Here is a 25,000-nt window from a genome sequence, read left to right as displayed (position 1 = left end):
CCTTCCTTCCTTCTATCCCTCCCTCCCTCCCTTCCTTCTCTCCCTCCCTCCCTTTCTCCTTCCTTCCTTCTCTCCCTCCCTTCCTCCTTCCTTCCTTCTCTCCCTCCCTTCCTCCTTCCTTCCTTCTCTCCCTCCCTCCCTTTCTCCTTCCTTCCTTCTCTCCCTCCCTCCCTTTCTCCTTCCTTCCTTCTCTCCCTCCCTTCCTCCTTCCTTCCTTCTCTCCCTCCCTCCCTCCGTACCTTCTCCCTCAGCATGCTGATGCAGAAGTCGACCTCTTTCTGGCGCAGAGCGAGCAGGTTCGGTGCTCCGTGGTCGACGATGAGTCGGAGGTAGGTGTAGACGGACATGGCTATGAGCATCCCGCTCTTCAACACCCATTCCCTGCAGAGAGAAGAGACTCAGCTGTTCAAAGGCCTCCACCTGCTTCAGCCACAGCATTCTCATCCAATCATCTCACTTTAGACGAGGGACAATAAATGATTGACAGCTGCTGGACTCTTACTTGTTACACAGCGTCACATGTTTGTTTGTTTGTTTGTTTGTGTGTTTGTGTGAATTCCTGATGAGATCCGCAGATTGATTCTGTGTGATCAACGTGAATTTAAAATAAAGATATTGTTTGTATGAGGACAGAACTTCATGTCTATGTCTGGATGTTTTCTAGTGAGAGCTGTTCTGTCCCTGCACCTTAAGGACAAATACAGAAAATGTCCAGGTTTGGACGGTGGCCTGTCAGTGTGTCCTCTGTCAGTCACGTGACTGTTTCAGGGACGAACTGTGCTGCTGGTGGTTGATGCTAACAGATGCTAAGAGATGTTTCTAGTTGTGCTACAGTTCTGTGGTCTGTGCTACCATCTGTTCAGCGTCTATAGCGTCACAGCTACATGCTAACGTACGGCGCTTTCACAAACACTTCCTGTTTCCTCTGCACGCAGTCGGACTTAACACCTGTTCAAACGGATTTCAGGTGAACGTACTTTTGGTCCAGCAGGATGTCCAGGACGCTCTCAGCCAACCACAGGTTTTTCGTGGAAATGTCTCCACCTGCACACGAACACACAGGAGAAACACACATGACATACGACCGCTGAGCTTCCACGGTGACTCTGATGTGTGTCTGCTGCATCCGTCTGACCTGCGATCTGTTTCAGCAGCGTCATGACGACACCGTCGGCTCCCATGATGCCACTCTTCACCAGCTCTCGGACCAGCCACACCAGCTGCCCACACAATGAACAGTCACATGTTAACATCCTTAAAAACATGTTTGTGTGTTTCAATGATCAGCTTTGATAATCATCGTTAAGTTCAAACTCTACACATGACCATACATACAGGTGTGTACCTGTATACCTGTGTGTGTGGACCCGTATACCTGTGTGCTTAACTGTATACCTGTGTGTGTACCTGTGTGTGTAACTGTATACCTGTGTGTTTGGACCCGTATACCTGTGTGCTTACCTGTATACATGTATGTGTACCTGTATATCTGTATGTATACCTGCGTGTAAACCTGTGTGCAGTGTGCTCACCTGTGTTCTGGGGACATCCTGCAGTTTGAGGAACTTCTCCATCAGGATCTGGTTGATCTTCACCAGAACAATGTTCATCCCGTCTCTGTTGACCAGTGTGAGGTCTCTGTAACACTGTCTCACACACACACACACACACACACACACACACACACAGAGTGATGTCATCGTGATGTCACAGTGATGTCACACATTAGTAATGATGTGATGGGGACTCACCCTCTGGGCCTGGGTGGGCTCTGTGAGGGCCTGAGTGAACAGACCCAGGCACACCTCCTCATGCTGCTGCTGACCTTTGCACACCTGCAAGACAGGTTACAGGAAGTTAGACAAAAAAACAAAGCCCACCACTTCAGTTATCTTCAGGTATCTCACCGTAAGTCTGTGACGCAGGACGTATGCCTACCATTACAACAGAACATCATGCGTTCTGATTGGCTGGACGGGCAGTCAGGTGTCAGCTCAGGTTCATTTTGTTTTTTTTCATTGAGTCTTTATGTCCATGTTCGTCTTTCTGTAGCAGCTGATGCTTCTTTTAGAGCCACTCAGCACAAACTCAGGTATTAGTCCCATTTCTCATTTGTCAGTTTAACAAAGTGTAAAAGTTTCAGTGGAAACCTCGTATGTCCTCAGTGCTCCACACTGAGGACATACAGTCACGCAGACAGTCAGTGGACGTGTTCATAGTGAGAGGACAGACAGGTAACTGCTCCCGTCCAATCATTTTCAAAGGGCAACAGCCAGTGAGGAAGCTCCAACACTCAACCAGTCAGCGGACGGACACTTTGAAGACACACATGATAGTCCCTCAAAATACTGTAAGAAAACTGTGTTTCACTGTTTATACACACAAGTACAGCAGAACACTGTAAGAAATGAAAGTAAAACTCAGTCTGTTTACATTAACGGACCTGCACTGACTCATATCACACTTAGTGGTACAACATGGTCTACCTGAGGGGAGTATTTCTTGTAGTAGATGCAGTATTTGTGACAGTGACAGTTGGAGTATTTGTCACAGTTTTATTTGTAGTAGTGTTAATAGTATATGATGTGTTTCTTGCACACGCAGAATTTTCGTTGTAATACTTGTCATAGCTGCAGCAGTAGTATTAGCTGTAGTACTCGTAGCAGTAGTAGTAGCAGTAGTAGATGTTGTATTTCTTACGTTGGCAGTGAGCGCGTCGTTGGCCTCTCTCTCTGACAGCCCATTGGTCAACGACTGGACGATTCCAACACAACGCTCCAACCTCTGCAAACACAACACACACACAGACACACACACACAGGCACACACACAAGCACGCACACAGAACACATATACAAAGAACACACACACACACACACACACACACACACACACACACACACACACACACACACACACACACACACGTGCACACACAGAACACACACACACAGACACACACACAGAACACACACACACACACACACAGAACACACAGAACACACGCACACACACAGAAAACACACACACACACGCACGCACACAGAACACACACAGACAGACATACACACACACAACATTAGCTCTTGCATCCAGAGTGATGGATGTGTTCAGGACACAGAGCTGTCTGGGAATCGACCCGACAACCCTGTGACTGTGACTTCATCTCTAAATGTCTGACCTACGGAAGCCCAGAGTGGCCACAGAGACAAAAACACACAACATACACGTTTTACGACTTTGAGCGCTCCAGATTCTGCTCTGTGTTCAAGAGTCACGATTCGTTCCCACTCTTTGGTAAATTGGTGGCTATCAGGTACATGTACCACACAAAGTACACACAAAGTACATGAATACAGTATCTTAAGTACAGCCCCTAACAACACTGTTCAAGTAAAACAGAGTTCTGAGTCAGCTGCTTCTAAAACCAACCAGTCTCTCTCTCTCTCTCACACACACACACACACACACACACTCAGTCTGCCCACCAGGCCTCACAAGGCAAGCCGACAGTTCACCTAAAGACCACAACCCACCAAACAATCACGTCTTATACTGACCCTCCGCTCTGAAGGCATATGAGGACGAGCTACAAAAACACAAATATTGGAGTACAGGTCCAAAGTTACTGCGAGGACGTGAAGAGCTCAGAGTGCCGTGAGCTCATTGGATGAACTGATTAGCTGACACACAGCGGCTTCATCGAGGTCGGCTGGACGAGCTGTGGCTGGTGGTGACAACGGTGCACATCCTCACCTTGTTCCCTAAAATCAGCTGAAACATATGTACCTCGTCTACATCAGCATCCATCTATTGTCCTCTTTATGTCCCCTCCGGGCCTCCGTAGACATCAGCTGCTTCATCTTCATGGAGTCACTTAGAAGTGAAGCTCCTGAATAACACACTGATGCCCTCACTCATATTCATATCTGACGTCTTATTCTGAGCACAGTGATGATTTGGACTGTTGTCTTGACATGCTGGAGCGTTTCGTTGTCATTTACCTGATCACGTACACACTCGTAAACACGGCTGCTGATTGGTGTGTAAGTACAGGCTGTTCGTGTCTGCTGAACACACTGCACTCAGAGTTTAACAGTAGCTCAGATGTCAGCATCTCTCACTACTTTTGACATGCGCGACACATGCACTGCGCATGCGCAACTGTCACTTTTTTGGTCTCATCCATGTTTACGTAGGATTAGCATGCTAGGCTAACTGTCTGTCAGCTGTGTGACTATATATCCGCACTATGGCGACTTTCAGAGCGCACAAACACCACAAACACACCCCTCACTTCTCTCCCACTGGGTTTGACAACGACAACACCATGTTTGCACAGAGCACCGAGCGACTACACTATGCTAACGATGCTAGCCACCTGCTAGCCATGCTAGCTAGCATGCTAGCTGCCGTGAAGATCACAAAAATGCTTCCATGTTTCTTTGTATCCAAATGCAAACTGCTCTCAAACTGCTGCTATCTGCCTGTAAAGTCGCTCTAACCTGGACAATCCCGGGTTATGTGTTCTTTCTGGGCCGTTAACCGGGTCAGCCTACCTCCTCCAGCTCGTCTTTGGCGTCCAGCTGGGTGGACACCAGTAGCCGGCCCTGCGGCTTCGCCTTCGCCGGTGCAGGCTCCATCTGCTCCCGCCGCGCCTCGCCGGGCCCCGCGGAGCTGCGAAGGACTGGGACTCCGGGTTCTGGGGGTGGGGGACAGGGGAGTGTCAATGCTTCTGTCGTTGTAAAGAAAGTTCGGTGCTCCTGGCACTGCTGGAGCCTCCGTGTGAGACGGCTCGGTCGCTAAATGTGTTTTTGAAACTTATTTGGGGGTAGCTTTCACTCTCGCTCCGGCCATAGTAACATAACGGACATCCGCAACGAGCCAGTGGAGGGAGAGGGCGGAATCCTCAGGGCCTGCTGACCAATCATTGTACGGAGACCTCTGAGTGATGTACGTATAGACCAATGACAGGAGGGAAAATCTGGAGCCAATCCCCGGCCTGCTCTGCTGAAGACAGTCTGCGTGGGAACCCTTTATGACTTGTTTATAACTAACAAATACATCAAAATGTCTCCAGAACTTCGTTTTTGTGTCTTTCAGACATATTTGATTGTTTCTACTTTCTGATGGACATTTAGATTTTTCACACGCTTCAATTTTCTTGTAGTCAACTTTAACTTCATTGTCCCCAGAGAATTTGTCTCTCAGAGGTTTTTCCTCCCGGAGAGAGTAGGTCCGCCCTACTGTGCTGTGATTGGCTAGTGCTGTTGTGCTGTGACTGGTCATTGCTGATGCGTTGCTTTCTGCCTGGAGCCGCTGAAACCCTTGTTGAGCTCGTTTTTGAGACGAATCAGACCGACGCACCCGGACGCACCTGCGCGGCGTCGGTCGCCATCTTGAACGTCATTACATGATGGTCCGACCTTCTCTGGAGGCTCGGCTGCGTGACAATTGGAAATCTCGCGAGACGCGCGCAGTGGCGAGATCTTGTTTCCGTTTCTCTTCACGAGCAATACAAGCGAAAACCATTGGAAAATTCGGAATATTTATTCTCCAAAGAATTGTTATCACTATTGAACTGCGCTTCAACTGATCATAATTTATGTTCACTCTGTAGAAATGACATTAATCCGCAGACCACGTGATCCTCTCATGTAAAAATATGATCAATACATTCTGGGTCGATATTCAAAGATGGATAAAACAAAAAATCTCATTGAAAATGTTGTATATGGTGTTTTATTACACGAGAAATGATGAACTGTGTGATTCCAAATTCTTCATACACAGAAATAAAACTTTAAAATGTCCCTTTATTGCTGAATAGTTTTACTTAAAATCTTTGTGCCATTTTACTTTCATCAAAGAACCAAAAACTGTTTGACAGTCTGAAAGATTTTTCCACTGACTTGAGATAAAATGTTTCATAGAGGAGCAGAGCGCTGATTGGAAGCTATTGATAAACTCTGATAAACAATTAAGTGAAATAAAAATAAAATAAAAGAAATAATTAAGGTATTTTAGAAAAAAAAATCCAGTTCTTCAAAAGCATCTGTCAGTGATTTGAAGCCTCTGTGTTGTAGTTTTCATTTCCACTTTATTTATATGGACGACACACATTCAGAAACATTTCTGTAAATATGGCAGCATTACATCTCCTTCAATTTCCAAATTATTTCCCCAAAATTTCCAACACATTTTCTGGAAATGATTCCAGAAACCAGCTGTAGGGAACATGTTAATTGGTCCATTTCCAGCAAACTCATTTCAACTCATTTCTAGTCAGAAATAACAACATATGTGGAAAGTTTCCAATAATCAATAAGAAATGTTTTCTCTCTGGGGTGTAAATAGAGCAGCTCTCTGCAGGAAACATCTTGGAAATTCTGAGATAATTATTCTAAAAAGTGATGCCTGGAGTTGACAGATTGAACAGGAACAACACACACAGATCAGAAAACATACAATTATTTGTTGCATTTACATTTTTTGTAAAACAAAACAAAACAAAAATCACTTTAAATGATGTCAGAGGTAAATGTTCAATCAGAGAGGAGGAGGGGTTTCATACCAGCTGGTTGGTTCCACCGTCTGTCCAATGGGACTCTGTCTCCTAGAAATGACTTTTATATCAAACTGATTTTCATTGACAGCGTCGTGCTAACAAACAGAATCGCTGCTGGAATTCCAGCCAGTGAAACTCCACGTTTATGTCCCGCTGGCGGCGACGGCAGAGTCCGGAGGTCACGTCCAGGCGGTGGTCAGGTTTAGACAGCAGCACTTAAAGGTTAGAGTCAGATCCTGATGGCTGCCGATTGGTTCGCTCGGTGTCAACATTTTCCAACAAATCAAAATTATTCCTCCTTGTGTGAAAACGTCATTCGTTAAACTGTATTTGCTTTTGCTGGTTATTGAATATAAACAGAATTTCTAGGGGATGGGGTTCGCTGACGTGACCTTTGACCTGAGACATCCAAAACTGTGAAGGATGAGCAGGAAGTTGGAGAGTGTCCGTCACTGACTTTCTTCCCCGTCCTTCCCTCACTCCGTCTTCCGTCCTCTCCTCCGTCAGTCGGTGCTGTCCTCTCCCAGCAGCCAGTACGTCCTCATGCATCCTTTTCCCTTCATCTCGATTTCTCCTCTGAGCTGCAGCTCAAAGCCGCCGAACTCCTGCAGAACCTGACGAGTCGCCTCCGACACGTGAATCTTCAGAGCTGCGGAGACGGACAGCAGAGTGTCAAACACAGTTTTTTTTGTTAGAATAGACAAGGGACAATCCCCTTTATTTGTCACACAGATACATCCATGCACACACACGCCATGCACTGGTGAAATTTGTCTTCCGCCTTTAACCCATCCTGGTCATCCTTCCTCCGTGGCAGACCAGGAGCAGTGGGCTGCCATCCAACCGGGGCCCGGTGACCCATCCTTTGGTCACCATTGGTCAGGTGGTGATCTTCTTGTTTTTGGGGGTATTTTTCTTTTTTTTCCAGGTGAACACAGGGAGAACATGCAAACTCCACACAGAAAGACCCTTTTTCCTTGAGCAGGCACCGAAGGCATGGTGGCACAGCGAGATTCGAACCCGGGACCTTCTAGCTGTGAGGCGACAGTGTTGCCACCGTGCCACCGTGTTTTGTCATGTCAGAAGACATCAGCGATCCTCTACAGACACGAGAGAATGACGCCGGTCTGTCCGCAGAAAGGACACGTCATCACCTGTCAGTGGACACGCTGCACTGGTCAACAAACAGCTGATTATTTCCACACCCAGCAGTTCAAGAACAACGTGATCAACATCAGGCCGACGTTTTTGGTCTCCACCAGACGTCCAATCAGTCATCTGTCAGTCCCTGAGACTGAACGGCCATCTGATCTCCAGTTCTCATGTGAGAGTGTGAGTGTGTGTGTGTGTGTGTGTGTGTGTGTGTGTGTGTGTGTGTGTGTTACCCTCTCCATTGGACTCCATGCGTGACGCTGTGTTGACTGTGTCTCCAAACAGACAGTACCTGGGCATCTTCAGTCCGACCACACCTGCACACACTGGACCTACACACACATTTAATTCCTTTATTACAGTTGGTCCTCTAATCTTATCTTATCTTACCTTATCTTATTTTATCTTAGACTCAGACTGCAGGAGCCACGACCTTCTGATTAGTGACCGACCTGTTCCTGAGTCCATTTTATGTTATGCTACTTTATTAGAACATCAGCAACCACTAACACTCCCACACACACCCATGCACATGCACGCACACACATGCACTCCCACACACACCCATGCACATGCACGCACACACATGCACTCACACACACACCCATGCACATGCACGCACACACATGCACTCACACACACACCCATGCACATGCACGCACACACATGCACTCACACACACACGCACTCACACACACACACACACACACACACACAGACCGCTATGGATGCCGATGCGTAGCCGGAGCTGCTGATTGGCTCGGTGTCGGATCCTGAAGCTCTTGACGGCGTCCAGCAGAGCGAGAGACATTCGGGCCACCTCCCTCCCATGAAGCTTACCGTTCCTCACCGGCAGACCGGAGACCACCATGTAGGCATCACCGATGGTCTCCACCTGGGGGCAGCAGGTGAGGTGACCACACATCATTTACTCCACTCAAGAGGTTAAAGCTTCAAATCACTTCAGTTCCTCAACATTTCTTTTCACATGTAATATTTGGATGCGTCCAAGTACATGTACATATATGTGGGTGAGTATCTATACCTTCTATACCTTGTGTATATATACAGTGTTCCTCCAGTCAGTTCAGCACAGATACAGGTACAGGACTTGGTTAGCTTAGCTTAGCACAAAGACTGGAAACACGGAGGAAGTGTGTGCATTTGAAGTGATGAGGAATCTTTTACCTTGTAAACATCAAAGTTGTCAATGATGGCATCAAAACAGGTGTACAGGTCGTTCAACAAGGTCACAACCTGGATGGAAAGAAATCAGCACTTAAACCTCTGAACACGTCAAATCAGTGCAGACACACTTCTGTCCAAATGCTTGTTTGACGTGTCCTTTGTTCCAGTAACAGGTTGCACCAGCAGATGGCAGTCTTACAGATTCAGGACGTGTTCTTTGGCTCCTTCAGGCCTCCACAGAAAAACAACACGACAATTTCATGTGATAATGTGGACAGCTGAGTTCTACTGACCTGTAGTGTTGATTCTACTTGGTTCTACTGACCTGTAGTGTGGTTTTACTTGATTCTACTGACCTGCAGTGTTGTTCTACTTGGTTCTACTGAGTTCCACTGACCTGTAGTGTTGTTCTATGTGGATCTATTGAGTTCTACTGACCTGTAGTGTTGTTCTACGTGGTTCTACTGAGTTCCACTGACCTGTAGTGTTGTTCTATGTGGATCTATTGAGTTCTACTGACCTGTAGTGTTGTTCTACGTGGTTCTACTGAGTTCCACTGACCTGTAGTGTTGTTCTATGTGGATCTATTGAGTTCTACTGACCTGTAGTGTTGTTCTACGTGGTTCTACTGAGTTCCACTGACCTGTAGTGTTGTTCTATGTGGATCTATTGAGTTCTACTGACCTGTAGTGTTGATTCTACTTGGTTCTACTGACCTGTAGTGTGGTTTTACTTGATTCTACTGACCTGCAGTGTTGTTCTACTTGGTTCTACTGAGTTCCACTGACCTGTAGTGTTGTTCTATGTGGATCTATTGAGTTCTACTGACCTGTAGTGTTGTTCTACGTGGTTCTACTGAGTTCCACTGACCTGTAGTGTTGTTCTATGTGGATCTATTGAGTTCTACTGACCTGTAGTGTTGTTCTACGTGGTTCTACTGAGTTCCACTGACCTGTAGTGTTGTTCTATGTGGATCTATTGAGTTCTACTGACCTGTAGTGTTGTTCTACGTGGTTCTACTGAGTTCCACTGACCTGTAGTGTTGTTCTATGTGGATCTATTGAGTTCTACTGACCTGTAGTGTTGTTCTACGTGGTTCTATTAAATTCTACTGACCTGTAGTGTTGTTCTACTTGGTTCTACTGACCTGTAGTGTGGTTTTACTTGATTCTACTGACCTGCAGTGTTGTTCTACTTGGTTCTACTGAGTTCTACTGACCTGTAGTGTGGTTTTACTTGATTCTACTGACCTGTAATGCTGTTCTACTTGGTTCTACTGAGTTCCACTGACCCGTAGTGTTGTTCTATGTGGATCTATTGAGTTCTACTGACCTGTAGTGTTGTTCTACGTGGTTCTATTAAATTCTACTGACCTGTAGTGTTGTTCTACTTGATTCTACTGAGTTCTACTGACCTGTAATGTTGTTCTACTTGTTTCTACTGACCTGTAGTGTTGTTCTACTGAGTTCTACTGACCTGTAGTGGGGTGCTCTCAGCAGATAGGGCAGTGAAGCCGACGATGTCACTGAAGTAAATGGTGACAGAGTCGAAAGCTTCGGCCTGAACTGTCTCACCTCGTTTTAGCTGCTCTGCCACTGAACTGAAACACAGACAGACACGAGGGGACGGTCCTAAGCATCACAACATTATGTAATATTTGACGCAGTATTCTCTAAAGCTGCAACCAGCACAGACATTTCATACCAGCAGCGAGAGACAGGATGCAGTATTACTGCAGTTCATCCAGTATATTTACTGTGGTAGTATCTGGTAGAGCAGCAGTATTACTGCAGTATATTTACTGTGGTAGTATCTGGTAGAGCAGCAGTATTACTGCAGTATATTTACTGTGGTAGTATCTGGTAGAGCAGGGCCTCGGCCTTGCGTTTCTCCTCGTGGTACGCCTGCGTTCTCTCCTCCACCAGCTCCTCCAGGTTGTTGGCGTACTGCTCCATACGAGACAGAAGGTTGTCCAGGATGTTTGAACCATAACCCCTAAACAGACAGACAGGAGGACAGAGAGGAAGACAGACGGGAGGACAGAGAGGAAGACAGACAGTGTATCGTTGTGTGTGCGCTGTTGTGTTTGGATGTTGATCAGAAAGGTGTCTCCTGACTCCCCTGCCCCCGTGTTCAGGTCTGCCACTTAGGTGTTCGTCTCAGCCCAGGTGTCCAGGTGTCCAGGTGTGCCGCCCTCACCTGTGCTGTTTCCTCAACAGGATCTTGATGGTGTTGAAGTCGGGTCTGTCGCTCGGCTCTTGGCTCCAGCAGCGCTGCATCAGGACTCCGAGCTCCTCGCTGTGACTGTGGAAGCAGAGGGAGGGACGGAGGGGGGGGGTGCCGCCCTGAACCACCATCTGAACAATCTCTGAGAAGGGGGAAACACAGGGACAGCGTCTTTACAGTCACTGACCATGAACATGAGAACATCTTCCAGGTCAGCATCAGTGAGTGCAGAAGGCTTTGAGGGAGGACTGAATGTACGAACACGTGGAAATGCTGTTTAAGATTATTATTATCATGTGGTACACCGACCTTTGGGGGTCAGAGTGTGTGTGTCGAGATAAAAGACTCCTTTCAACAGAGCCACTTCCTGTAAGATGATACTGAAGCTGTACACGTCTCCCTTCTGAGTCCCACAGGGAGAGGTACACTCTGTCCTCAGCAGCTCCGGGGCTGTCCACAGCTTACCTGCAAGAGACAGGGTGGAGGTGCGCAGGTAGGTACATCAAATTATCCCACCAGGTGCAAAAGGGAGCACTTCAGGTGTTCATCTGGACCTGCTGCCGTCTGTCTTCCGGTCTTAGTTCAGGATTCACTGAATCAGCTTTCATCATCAAAACCTAACAAATGTCTCAACGTCTTACAAACAATAATTTAAAAAGAAAAAGAAGAAACTTCATATTATAACCAGTCCTCTCTGTCCCCTCTGTCCCAGTAGAACCAGTCCTCTCTGTCCCCTCTGTCCCAGTAGAACCAGTCCTCTCTGTCCCCTCTGTCCCAGTAGAACCAGTCCTCTTTGTCCCATCTGACCCAGTAGAACCGGTCCTCTCTGTCCCCTCTGTCCCAGTAGAACCAGTCCTCTCTGTCCCAGTAGAACCGGTCCTCTCTGCCCCTCTGTCCCAGTAGAACCGGTCCTCTCTGCCCCTCTGTCCCAGTAGAACCAGTCCTCTCTGTCCCCTCTGTCCCAGTAGAACCAGTCCTCTCTGTCCCTCTGTCCCAGTAGAACCAGTCCTCTCTGTCCCCTCTGTCCCAGTAGAACCGGTCCTCTTTGTCCCATCTGACCCAGTAGAACCGGTCCTCTCTGTCCCCTCTGTCCCAGTAGAACCAGTCCTCTCTGTCCCAGTAGAACCGGTCCTCTCTGCCCCTCTGTCCCAGTAGAACCAGTCCTCTCTGCCCCTCTGTCCCAGTAGAACCGGTCCTCTCTGCCCCTCTGTCCCAGTAGAACTAGTCCACTGCCTCTCTGACCCAGTAGAACCAGTCCACTGCCTCTCTGCCCTAGTAGAACCAGTCCTCTCTGCCCCTCTGTCCCAGTAGAACCAGTCCTCTCTGTCCCCTCTGTCCCAGTAGAACCAGTCCTCTCTGTCCCCTCTGACCCAGTAGAACCAGTCCTCTCTGTCCCTCTGTCCCAGTAGAACCAGTCCTCTTTGTCCCCTCTGTCCCAGTAGAACCAGTCCTCTTTGTCCCCTCTGACCCAGTAGAACCAGTCCTCTCTGTCCCCTCTGTCCCAGTAGAACCAGTCCTCTCTGTCCCCTCTGACCCAGTAGAACCAGTCCTCTCTGTCCCTCTGTCCCAGTAGAACCAGTCCTCTTTGTCCCCTCTGACCCAGTAGAACCAGTCCTCTTTGTCCCTCTGTCCCAGTAGAACCAGTCCTCTCTGTCCCTCTGTCCCAGTGGAACCAGTCCTCTCTGTCCCCTCTGTCCCAGTAGAACCAGTCCTCTCTGTCCCTCTGACCCAGTAGAACCAGTCCTCTTTGTCCCTCTGTCCCAGTAGAACCAGTCCTCTCTGTCCCTCTGTCCCAGTAGAACCAGTCCTCTTTGTCCCATCTGACCCAGTAGAACCAGTCCTCTCTGTCCCCTCTGTCCCAGTAGAACCAGTCCTCTCTGTCCCAGTAGAACCGGTCCTCTCTGCCCCTCTGTCCCAGTAGAACCGGTCCTCTCTGCCCCTCTGTCCCAGTAGAACTAGTCCACTGCCTCTCTGACCCAGTAGAACCAGTCCACTGCCTCTCTGCCCTAGTAGAACCAGTCCTCTCTGCCCCTCTGTCCCAGTAGAACCAGTCCTCTCTGTCCCCTCTGTCCCAGTAGAACCAGTCCTCTCTGTCCCCTCTGACCCAGTAGAACCAGTCCTCTCTGTCCCTCTGTCCCAGTAGAACCAGTCCTCTTTGTCCCCTCTGTCCCAGTAGAACCAGTCCTCTTTGTCCCCTCTGACCCAGTAGAACCAGTCCTCTCTGTCCCTCTGTCCCAGTAGAACCAGTCCTCTCTGTCCCCTCTGTCCCAGTAGAACCAGTCCTCTTTGTCCCCTCTGACCCAGTAGAACCAGTCCTCTCTGTCCCTCTGTCCCAGTAGAACCAGTCCTCTTTGTCCCCTCTGTCCCAGTAGAACCAGTCCTCTTTGTCCCCTCTGACCCAGTAGAACCAGTCCTCTCTGTCCCTCTGTCCCAGTAGAACCAGTCCTCTCTGTCCCCTCTGTCCCAGTAGAACCAGTCCTCTTTGTCCCCTCTGACCCAGTAGAACCAGTCCTCTCTGTCCCTCTGTCCCAGTAGAACCAGTCCTCTTTGTCCCCTCTGACCCAGTAGAACCAGTCCTCTTTGTCCCTCTGTCCCAGTAGAACCAGTCCTCTCTGTCCCTCTGTCCCAGTGGAGCCAGTCCTCTCTGTCCCCTCTGTCCCAGTAGAACCAGTCCTCTCTGTCCCTCTGTCCCAGTAGAACCAGTCCTCTTTGTCCCTCTGTCCCAGTAGAACCAGTCCTCTCTGTCCCTCTGTCCCAGTGGAACCAGTCCTCTCTGTCCCCTCTGTCCCAGTAGAACCAGTCCTCTCTGTCCCTCTGTCCCAGTAGAACCAGTCCTCTTTGTCCCCTCTGTCCCAGTAGAACCAGTCCTCTCTGTCCCCTCTGTCCCAGTAGAACCAGTCCTCTTTGTCCCCTCTGACCCAGTGGAACCAGTCCTCTCTGTCCCTCTGTCCCAGTAGAACCAGTCCTCTCTGTCCCCTCTGTCCCAGTGGAACCAGTCCTCTCTGTCCCTCTGACCCAGTAGAACCAGTCCTCTCTGTCCCTCTGTCCCAGTAGAACCAGTCCTCTCTGTCTCCTCTGATCTGATTTCTGTAAAAAGATTCAAACTTGTCAGGTTGATGTTTGGTTCTGTTCCATCAGTCAAACCGACCTTCAGCCTCTCGTGAGGCAGATTTGACTTTGAGTGCTTTAATATTGTGGTTTGCTGACAGTTGACATGTAGAAAAAGTGGATACAATTAAAACTGTATTATTCTGTGTTTTCAGGACCAGATGACAAAGAGCACGTACTTCATGTCCTCACTCAAACTGTCCTCACAGTGACATCGTACCGTGTTAGCCTTCATTCGTCATCTGTATGTTTGATGTTCTGAGTGGCAGCAGTTAAAGGGTTAGCATGGACACGTGTGTCCATGTGCCTGTTGCTAAAGTCACCGTGTAAGCAGCGCCTGTCATCATACATGTATTTCAGCATCAATGTGTGTGTGTGTTGATGCAAATCATACGTGCGTAGTAAGCATGTGTGTCCTCAGGGCAGCTGCTGGTCCTCAGACTCTGTAGACCGTAGTCCGTGATCTTCAGGACAAAGCGACTGTCCACCACGCAGTTAGACGACTTCAGGTTGCCGTGGGATACGATGACACTATTGTGGAGGAACAACATGCCCTGGAGACAAAAACAAACAACAACAAATGGTGACGGACGGAAGGTATCTGAACACACACACACACACACACACACACACACACACACACACACACACACTGGTTACGTTTGTCACTGGTCTCCTATATATATATATATATATATATATAGGAGACTGCTCCATGTAGACACACAGTATATAGACTGCTTCATACATCAGATTAGGGCTGGGCGATATGGCCTGAAAATAAAATCTCCGATTTTTTCACAAAAAACTTGATTTCCGATTTTTTCCGATTTTTTTCCCTACTTTTTAAAGAAGACGATAAGTACAAACGACAGAGTCAAGCACGTGTAAGAGATTTTTCTAACCCGGTGCTGCGGTAGCAGATGCTGTTGAACGTTGGCGATTACGGCTGCGCTCCGAAGGGTGAGCGCGGCTAAGGTGGTTAAACAGTTTGTGGTATTAACCGGTCTTGGTGGGGACGACGGTCTTGCATACTTTACAGACCACATTGGTCTGACTACGGTCCGACTTATAAAATCCAAAAAACTGCCACACTGGCGAGCTGACGTTCCCTGTTTTATCGACAATGTCTTCACTCGCTACAGCGCTCACTTTCTGTTTCACATCTCACTCGTCGCGAAGAATCAAACACGAGACAACGAAACAGCAGAAAAATTCGAATTAATCTAAAAAATCGATATATCGCCCAGGCCTACATCAGATAATCTGTTAATATGTCCTGATACATTCGTCTTTTGTGGAATCTTCCTGTGATTTGATGTTTTCGATGGTGAACGTTGTCCTTTGTTTTGTGCTTATTGATTTTTTGATACTGTTGATCTTTATTAAACAAATATGTCTGAATTCTCTGTGTGCAGCCTCATATTGTGTCGTTGTCACATCACCTTATTAAAACAGCTTCCTTCAGCTTTTTATTGTTCTTCAGCTTCAGCAGCTTCAGAGTCAGTAAGTGGACCTCCAACCTCGAGTGGAGGTCCTTCTGTTACCGAGCAACTGCAGGAACAAGGCCTTACCTTGACGATGTCATTGATGAGAGAGTATCTGAACATCCAGTCCAGAGTGATGCTGTCACTCTCCATCAGGTCCTGGAAGACACACACACACACACACACACACACACACACACACACACACACACACACACACACACACACTCCTCTGAAAGAGGGAACTACAAACTTTTTACAGCCTCATTTCATTGGATTCTGTGTGTGTGTGTGTGTGTGTGTGTGTGTTTTACTGCTCAACATTTATCTGACAGCTTTTTGAAAACAACCTTTGTGTATAATTAGTACTTTTTTATACTTTAAATACATTTACATCGCTGTGAAACATCAACCAATCAGACTGTGATCAGCTGATCAAACTGACCTGAGAACTGCTCAAAGTCATTTTACTTAATCTTTGAGCTTATTGTGAATCTGATGCAGCAACACGTTTCACAGACTGAAAGATGTGGAACGCTCCAAAAACACCTGTTTGGAACATTCCACAGGTGAACAGGCTGATTGATCACAGGTGAGAGGATCATGACGAAAGGGTATTCTAAAGTGAAGATTCTGAAGCCTCATATTCTGGCTTCTCGTGGATTTCTGGAGATATATTCTGGATCATCAGATGATGATCTCCTCAGGACGTGAAGCCACGCTGACTGACGTCACGTGTTCGTGTCTCCTGCAGTGTCTCTCAGCAGGCTTTCGTCTACGTCCTGCTGAATGTCTGTCCGTTACAGCAGATGCTGCTGTTTCATCGGGGTTAAAACGTCGTCCTGAACCAGGAGCTCAGTGAAGGTTTGGCGTCCCCCCTCCCTCTGTATTGCTGAATGTCTCCTTTTAGTCTCCCCACAGTCCGTCCACATTGGACATTTGTGACGAAGGCTTCTTCTTCTTCTCAGTGCACAAAATAACTCAAACTACCCCAGATGCTCTTTGTTAAGCTGACATTTTGAGATCCACTGGTCACCTGGCAACAACCCAAACCCCACGCCGCCTACGTCGACCTACAGCGGGCTGACATGTGTTCTCATGTTGCTAGGTTACCATGCCTGGAGGTTGCTAGGTTACGTTGCTGAAAGTAACGGTAACTGAGAGGTGTGAAGAACATCTGAAATATGAAGGGATGAGGACTGCTGGTCTACCAGCAGACAGACCACTGGGACTGGGTACCTGATGATTAACACAGGGAGCACAGAGGCTTTCTGGAGGGGTACCACAGGTTAATGGAGGAGGACAGACAGTCTGGGGGGTAGACAGGTGAGTACTGAGGACTGATGGGTATAGATGGCTGACAGAGGGGCAGAGAGGCATATACAAAGGGTAAAGAGGGCTGATGGAGGGGTATAAAATGTTTGCTTTTAACACTATATATATATATGTGTGTGTTATACACACACACACACACACACACACACACACACATTTAGAGAGAGAGAGAACTACATATCTATCTATACAGATATATATAAACCCACTGGTGGCTGAGTTTGACCCTTTGAGGTTGCTGTAGCTAGCAAACTGAGTTAGTGATGTGAAGTCAGCAGCTGTGTGTGAGCACACACGTTAGTAAAACAGATTGTCTGTTAAGACAAAATCATCATTGAAATGCTCATTTCTGTCGATGGTCATTGCCATTAGGTGTTATCGTCGAGCTAACAGTCTAAGTATATTTAAATGAACTGACTCTTTTCCACCCTGGTATAGAGAGGTATAGAGGGTCTGTTGGAGGGGCTCCTGCCGAGGTGATAGATGGGTAAAGAGTTGGGCGTGGTGTACCTGCAGGCTGCCTCTGGGACAGTACTCGGTGATGATGCACATGTTGGGCGGGTCGATGCAGCTGCCGATGAAGCGAGTCAGGTGCTCATTCTGAACATCTCGCATCTGCAAGAGCACATAGGACGCTGGTTCAAATCTCACCAAAATCATCATCACCATTACATATGTTAGTTGGTAGGTCTGCCGACTGGTGGATCAGGCACTTGGTAGGTTGGTCCACTGGGAAGCTGTTTGGTTGGTAGATAGGTTGATGTGTTCATGTTGCACTAAGACCATCATCATCCTTTAAGTAACCAAACTGAATTAGATACTCTGCTTAACCCAAGTAAGTAAGTAGGCTGGTAGTTTGGTAGGTAGGTCTGTCGGTGGGCAGTTTAGTCATTTGCTAGGTAGGTAAGGAGGTATTTAGGTCTGTCTGGCTGTTAGCAGGTAGGTTGGCAGGTTGTTTGTTTAGTTGATAAGAAGGTAGGCAGGTCTGTTGGTGGGCAGAACACTAAATCAGTGAGGTAACATTTAGGTAGATCCATTAGTGGGTGCAAATCCAATTAAGACCATCAAAATCCTACAAGCAAGGCACTGGACCCCCACATAAGATACTCAACAGTCAGCTGAAGAAGGAAGGTTCATTGGTAGGTCAGCTGGTAGGTGGCAGACGGAGCTCTTACATGTTTGAGTTCAAATAGAACCTTCCTGGTCAGTTCAATGCGTTTCTTGTTGATATACTTTATGGCAGCCAGGTTTCCCTGGAGGAGACAAAGATGACAGCCTTATTCATTACATCATCATGTCATTCTCCATCAGAGCAATGTTCGTGTTCGTGTAGTGCTGTAGCCTGATCAGACTGTCAGCAGTCAGAGCAGTGTGTTGGGTGTCTGCTGTCAGGATGTGGTGTAAGTCAGACCTTGTAGTATCCAGTTTTGGTGTAGATCTGGAAGTTTCCCTCCATGGTCATCAGAGAGGCGCAGTTGGATCCTTTCTGGAGAGAATCCAGATGAACTTGTTGTAATTAGTCGAGTCAGTAGTTGTGAGAAACGTTTTAAATTACTGCCCCTGTGTGTTTTTGTGTGTTTATGTGTGAGTGTTACCAGAGACATGGTGAGTCTGCTGCAGGCTCTCCTCAGGACTTTATCCAGGTTGCTCATCTGGACGTCATCCCAAGAAACCCTCCACAGCTGAGCCGCCAGCTCGCTCTCGAGCTTCAACTTCCTGTTCAACAGACAGGACGACAGGGGTGTGTGTGTGTGTGTGTGTGTGTGTGTGTGTGTGTGTGTGTGTGTGTGAGTGTGTGTGTGTGTGTGTGTGTGTGAGTGTGTGGATAGTGAATGGTTTGTCGTGTGTTTGTGTTTGTTGATATGTGTGTTGAAAAGTGGAGAAGGAGGAAAAGAGAGAGAGAAAGATGAGGGAAAGGATAAACAAGAAAGAGATGAGTGAGTTGAACAGTGAGACAGAAAGAGAGACAGGCAGAAAGAGAGAGACAGAAGGTCTCTGTGGTGATTTTCTGTCCAAACCCTCAATGATTCAGAGTCCTGGATGATGTTGGATTATCGACTGGTGCAGGTTGTAGGTCGACGCAAACAAGCAACTTTAAAAGGCTGCGTCCATTTTAAGTGACACATTAATGCACTTAAAGGTTTATCTGACACCAAAACACAGTGCAGAGGTTCAGAATACTTACACACAGGACTTTACAACTCAGGAACGTTATTGCAGCAGCAACTCACACTTACATGTATATGAGTGGCCAATAGTGTCTCGCTGGATGCCGCAATGTTGCTGCAGAAGTTGAGCCTGGTTAAATTTCTTTGCCTGCATCAGCGGACTCATTTAAAGTCTGTCTGAACCAATCATACTTGTAATCCTGCGCAGGAACGTTGAAATATATATGAAGGAATTCACTATTTAATCACTTTTGCACAGCTTTTACCAGGAAATGAAATACAGGCATTGAAATGCATTTTAAAAGGTTTAACAACACATTTTAGCCCAATTTTAGATGACATCAACAGTTTGAGTCTGCCACCACATTAGAGGGTGATGCTGGAGGAGAGCACAGCACATAAATCAGACAGAATATCAGTCCATGAAAACCTCTTGTTTGATGCTCTCAGAGGACACCTCCTCCAGCACTCCTGAGACAGGTGCAGTAAAGGAGTCACTTCTGGTGAGAACAGTAAACATGGTACCACTGAGGGGTCTAAATGTAGAATATAATGGACTTTCTGGAAGGACGTCATTTTGTGGTACAGTGGGCATGAAGGTGTTTGTTCAACCTGATCATCTTTCTTCCCAGCTCCTAACATGGACGTTTGAGATCTGGAGATGGGAGAGAGGACTGAGATGGTCCCAGTTACTTCACGGTAGTTGAGTTCTCCCTCTTCTGAATACGGACGCACCATCCCACTTAAATCCTCTACCACTGTTCTGACCTCGACCTTCAACCAGCAGCTGTGATGGAGCCTGGTCAGCCACCTCCTGCACACTCCGCTTCCCCCCAGACCTGAATTCAATGCTAGAAAATTTTGATGAGGTTGCAAAGGTTGAAAAAGGAAGAGGTGCTTCAGGGTGGGGACCTTGATAAGCCTGTATTTTGACAGAGTCAAAATACAGGCTTATCAAGGTGGTGAGAGAAGCCAACTGTACTCTGAGGAACCAGTTCTCAGCCAACAACTCTGAATGAGTTCTACTGTTGTTTTGACAGACAAAGGGACAGGCCTGACACTGTCCCCCTGTGACTCCATCCACCAGCTTCAACCTACAGTCTGTCCCACCTCAGCAGAGGCATTGGCCTCTCCACAACTGCCCACCCCAGAGGGCCCCTCCTCCACTACCACAGTAACGACTCCCTCCATCCTGGAGAGGGACATCAACACGCTTTTCAAGGCAGAACCCGTACCAGACTCGAGCACAGTGACCTGTCCCAGCTCAAAGTGGGTATGTGCTTTCTGCAGCAGCTCAAGAAGTTCAAATGGCCAAAGACTACGGTGGTACACTTCTACACCACCATCACTCCAGTCCATCCTCACCTCCTCCATCACCATCTGGTACACTGCTGCCACTGCCGAAGACAAGAGCAGAATAATTTGCTCCGCAAAGAATATGACTGCTGCAATCTGCCATCCCTGCTGGACCTGTACTCCTCTAGGAGCCCGAGGTATGCAGGTAAGGTTGTGGCTGACCCAGTCCACCCTGGACATAAACTTTTTGAGACACTCCCCTGCAGGAAGCTGCAATGCATCAGAACCAAAAGCCTTTCCTCCCATTTGTAACTGGGCTCATCATTAAAACCCGGGACCCCCACTGACACTGGTTCTTCTCTGCAGCTGAGTTTTTTAACATGGGCGGACTAAAGATGGCAGACAGTCTGCAGAGAAAACACCAGGCTAAGCAATGTTTAGGTTTTTAGTACTGGCCGCCATCTGTTTCATTTTAACAATCAAAGCATCATCAGCTCTTTGATTCACAGTCCGCACCAGAATCAGAGTCTGTCCAACAAGTGGAGTCGTGTTGGACATGGGAATTTTCTCTGTAGATAAAAGAGCTCAGCTTGTACCAGCTCTATATGGAAAGTGTCCTGAGACAACTTCTGCTGTTATTTGGCGCCGTACAAATAAAATTGAATTGAATTGAATTGAATGTTTCCTCTCAGGACCTTCTGCTCCATCATCATAAAACTGTTCAGGAGACTTCCAATCGACTGCAAAGATATCACAAAGAGTTGAGATGATGATTGATGATTTATTGATTAATCAGCTTCATCTACACACAGGAACATACACACAATTCATGGTCCTAAATTAATCACATCGTGCAAAAGATACTTCATCATTTTCATCTCTGTGACGATGACTTTTTTTACCAAAAACCACAAAAAGTGGGTGATGTGTGCCTGCAGAGGAGTTTGTGATGGTGCTCAGTCCATTTTATTCTTTCTGGATCCATAAAAGCTTTTGATTCTGTCACCCTGAGAGGCTGAACGAGGCAGTTTGCCAAAATGTGAAGTTAAATAAACGTAAAAATGTAAAAATTAGGAGTTTGAGGGTTCAATCGTCTTTTCTCTCCTTCTGTCAATCACAACATTTAACTGAATTGTTGATCTATTCCATTATATTTCTATGATTTAATAATAATCATAATAATAGTGATATAGAGTGATGTTCTCGTGGTCTACTGGTTTAAGATGTGTAACACCATGTTTCCTGTCTCTCTTTAGTGTCAGCTAAACTAAAGCCAAGAAGTTCATGGAGTTCCACATGGTTCAGTTCTGGGTCTTCTGTCATTCTGTCTTCAGATCGAAGTATTTTTGTTTCATCACCACACACTTCTTGTTTGGTTTGAATTTTAACATAATGAAACTCGATGAAACTCTGAGCCAATCAGAGTCGACTAGCTCATTATCACACCCTTAATCCTCGACCTCGCTGTGATCTCTCTATTATAACAGAGACAGAGACAGAGACAGAGAAATTAAGAATTCAAATATAAAGAAAAGAGAGAGAGACAGAAAGAAAGAAAGACAGAGAGAGAGAGAGAGAGAGAGAGAGAGAGAGAGAGAGAAATGCTGTGAGAGCTCAAACCACTACAAAGTCTCTGGTACATCTATCTTTGTGAGGACCAATCTAAACTGTAGACGTTTTGGTAAAGTGAGGACGTTTTAGTAAAGTGAGGACGTTTTGGTAAAGTGAGGACGTTTTAGTAAAGTGAGGACGTTTTGGTAAAGTGAGGACGTTTTAGTAAAGTGAGGACGTTTTGGTAAAGTGAGGACGTTTTAGTAAAGTGAGGACGTTTTAGTAAAGTGAGGACGTTTTGGTAAAGTGAGGACGTTTTAGAAAAGTGAGGACGTTTTAGTAAAGTGAGGACGTTTTGGTAAAGTGAGGACGTTTTGGTAAAGTGAGGACGTTTTAGTAAAGTGAGGATGTTTTAGTAAAGTGGGGACGTTTTGTTAAAGTGAGGACGTTTTGTTAAAGTGAGGACGTTTTGGTAAAGTGAGGACGTTTTGGTAAAGTGAGGACATTTTGGTAAAGTGAGGACGTTTTGGTAAAGTGAGGACGTTTTGGTAAAGTGAGGACATTTTGGTAAAGTGAGGACGTTTTGGTAAAGTGGGGACGTTTTAGTAAAGTGAGGATGTTTTAGTAAAGTGAGGACGTTTTAGTAAAGTGGGGACATTTTGGTAAAGTGAGGACGTTTTAGTAAAGTGAGGACGTTTTGGTAAAGTGAGGACATTTTGGCCTGTCCTCACTTCGGCTCGGAACCTTGAAGGGCTGTCATTGAGGCTCCTCACAAGTATAGAAGTGTGTGTGTGTGTGTGTGTGTGTGTGTGTGTGTGTGTGTGAGAGAGAGAGAGAGAGAGAGAGAGAGAGAGGGTATCTCACCTGTAGATGAAGACAGTCACAGTAACAATGATGATGAAGACGAAGCAGATCACTATGGCGACCATCTGATGCATCGTAACAGTACCTGGAGAGAAGAGTTTACTGGACGTGGGAATCTTTGTGAGGACCAATCAGAAGGCAGACTCAGAATGTGAGGACTGAGCCCACTTGGTTCAGTTTGACCCTGTTTCTACAAAGACCGTTCAGGTTCAGACTTCAGGTTCAGGTTCAGGTTCAGACTTCAGGTTCAGGTTCAGGTTCAGGCTCTGGTGAGGACTAGTGGTGGGATGCAAGATATCCACAAGGGTCCGCACAATAACCAATAAGCACAATTGTGTGTGTGTGTGTGTGTTCGTACGTGCGAGGCAGGCTGGTTTGTCATTCTTGAAGCCACACTCTGGGACATCTGGAGGTGGAGAGCCACCTGGCCACTGGAAGCTCCACCCACTCTGCATGACCAGCTGATTGATACTGCTATTATACACACACACCACCTGCACACACACACACACACACACACACACACACACACACACACACACACACAGAGGTTAACTGAGCACCCTCAGTGGATGAAAGATGTGTGAAGTTACTGCTGATATAAACAGAACATTTCCTGCTGCTGCTGAAAGCCAGCATGTGGCTTTTATTGTGAAGGAGCTACAGGAATTGCAACGTGTTGATCGTCAGAAGCTTTTCTAGTCTTCAGTGAAACATGTCTAATCGAGATGTGGACAGTTTAAATGTTACAGGGTTACAGGGAGGAATGAAACAGACAAAATGTCGATTCAAGATTGAAGAACACGTTCTTGTTTTCATGTTTGAGATCGTTAACGATAAATAAAGTTTTCTTCCTCCGTCAGTTTTCAGATTAACGTCCTTCCTTCAGGCAGCCAATGGCTCAAGTTTATTACCCTGAAGGTGAACCAGCTGCAGAGACGATGATGAGTTCATTCTGGCTTCACAGGAAGGTGTCTCACAGCACGCTCTGCAGGGTTTACCTGCTGGTTCTGTTTAGGCTGTCATGGTACACCAGGTGAGTTCTCACCTGAGACCCACCTGAGAGTGTTGCATTCAGAGGATCCACAAAGAGTTCTTGAAAATATTTGTAGATAAAACATCGAAAGTATGAAGGCAGGAAGCGATGGCGATGACATCATGAGTCAGAGGTGTTTTACCTGAAAGTCTCCAGACTCTATGTCCACCATGTCCCACACAGCAAAGTCCGTCTGTCTGTCCCCGAACTCGTCCATCTCCAGCGCGCCCGTCACTCCTGCAGATGAACATCAGTTAGTTTCCTCAGACCACGTTCCGTCGTCTCAGGACTCCAAACTCAACGTCTGACGAACGAATGAATGAATGTGTCAAAAATCAGCTTTAGAATGTGTTTGAGCGAAAGCTGTGGAGCTGCTAACTGCTAACAGCTAACAGCTAAGTGCCAACTGCTAACCCTGAGCGCAGTCTGGAGTCTCGTCCATTCACGAGCCTCAAGTTTTCAGAAACGTGCTCATGACTGAAGCGACAGACTAAACATAAAAAGAGTCGTTTACTGCGTGATACATACCTGTGACACAGGTATGCTCGTTAGCCAATGGGCTTCAGTCATCCTACAATGATGAAGTGCAGAAAATACAAACGGGAAGAAGAACGAAATCAACCACTTCAGTGTCGTCGACTTTGATTTTAATGGTTTTAATCTCCTGAGACTGAAACTCATTCCGTGTGTGTGTGTGTGTGTGTGTGTGTGTGTGTGTGTGTGTGTGTGTCTGCTGTTGACGATGTCTCTGTGAGACACTTCATTAGACTGAAGTGGACACTTTGTGTGTCTTTCTTCCTCGTGTGCAGTCAACTGTCCTCTCACAGTTGACCAATTAGATCCCACCAATCTGCTGTCAACACGGTCACTGGGCGGGAAATCAACTCAAAGAACCAATAAAAAGAATCAATTTTCCTTCTTTTTGTCCCTTCAACAGAGCCATAGTTTGAGTGTTTCTGCAGTCAGCTGATGAGGACAGTTTGTCTGATATCTGAGGACAGGACTGATGGACAGGACTCCA

The 25,000-nt window shown here is 46.8% G+C and overlaps 2 protein-coding genes across 6 annotated transcripts in view; both read right to left on the bottom strand.

Moving 5' to 3' along the window:
- ints3 (integrator complex subunit 3) overlaps nucleotides 1–4,891 on the bottom strand; it is a 14,481-nt gene extending 9,590 nt beyond the window's left edge. The window contains exons 1-7 of one of the 2 annotated variants that reach the window (XM_076754056.1): nucleotides 4,560–4,891; nucleotides 2,701–2,784; nucleotides 1,752–1,835; nucleotides 1,533–1,646; nucleotides 1,136–1,220; nucleotides 978–1,044; nucleotides 240–381 (exon numbers count right to left, since the gene is read on the bottom strand). In XM_076754056.1, coding sequence (XP_076610171.1) covers nucleotides 240–381; nucleotides 978–1,044; nucleotides 1,136–1,220; nucleotides 1,533–1,646; nucleotides 1,752–1,835; nucleotides 2,701–2,784; nucleotides 4,560–4,643 — 660 coding nt within the window. In that variant the 5' untranslated portion in view covers nucleotides 4,644–4,891. The remainder of the gene's footprint in view (nucleotides 1–239; nucleotides 382–977; nucleotides 1,045–1,135; nucleotides 1,221–1,532; nucleotides 1,647–1,751; nucleotides 1,836–2,700; nucleotides 2,785–4,559) is intronic. The other variant, XM_076754057.1, reaches the window with a different exon arrangement.
- An 839-nt stretch (nucleotides 4,892–5,730) lies between these two features.
- Nucleotides 5,731–25,000, bottom strand: part of npr1a (natriuretic peptide receptor 1a) — a 35,311-nt gene continuing 16,041 nt past the window's right edge. For 2 of the 4 annotated variants that reach the window (XM_076754050.1, XM_076754049.1), the window contains exons 6-22: nucleotides 24,122–24,216; nucleotides 23,302–23,437; nucleotides 22,944–23,028; nucleotides 18,660–18,780; nucleotides 18,476–18,550; nucleotides 18,240–18,317; nucleotides 17,575–17,679; nucleotides 15,817–15,888; nucleotides 14,637–14,796; nucleotides 11,444–11,599; nucleotides 11,108–11,276; nucleotides 10,757–10,903; nucleotides 10,385–10,508; nucleotides 8,909–8,977; nucleotides 8,441–8,615; nucleotides 7,954–8,052; nucleotides 5,731–7,217 (exon numbers count right to left, since the gene is read on the bottom strand). In XM_076754050.1, coding sequence (XP_076610165.1) covers nucleotides 7,072–7,217; nucleotides 7,954–8,052; nucleotides 8,441–8,615; nucleotides 8,909–8,977; nucleotides 10,385–10,508; nucleotides 10,757–10,903; nucleotides 11,108–11,276; nucleotides 11,444–11,599; nucleotides 14,637–14,796; nucleotides 15,817–15,888; nucleotides 17,575–17,679; nucleotides 18,240–18,317; nucleotides 18,476–18,550; nucleotides 18,660–18,780; nucleotides 22,944–23,028; nucleotides 23,302–23,437; nucleotides 24,122–24,216 — 2,012 coding nt within the window. In that variant the 3' untranslated portion in view covers nucleotides 5,731–7,071. The other 2 variants (XR_013078376.1, XM_076754051.1) reach the window with 2 other exon arrangements.

The sequence above is a fragment of the Chaetodon auriga genome, chromosome 17 (assembly GCF_051107435.1).
Source record: "Chaetodon auriga isolate fChaAug3 chromosome 17, fChaAug3.hap1, whole genome shotgun sequence".
In the NCBI taxonomy this organism is placed as follows: domain Eukaryota; kingdom Metazoa; phylum Chordata; class Actinopteri; order Chaetodontiformes; family Chaetodontidae; genus Chaetodon; species Chaetodon auriga.
The sequence above is the reverse complement of the archived record's forward strand: the minus strand, read 5'-3'. Positions and strand labels throughout refer to the sequence as shown.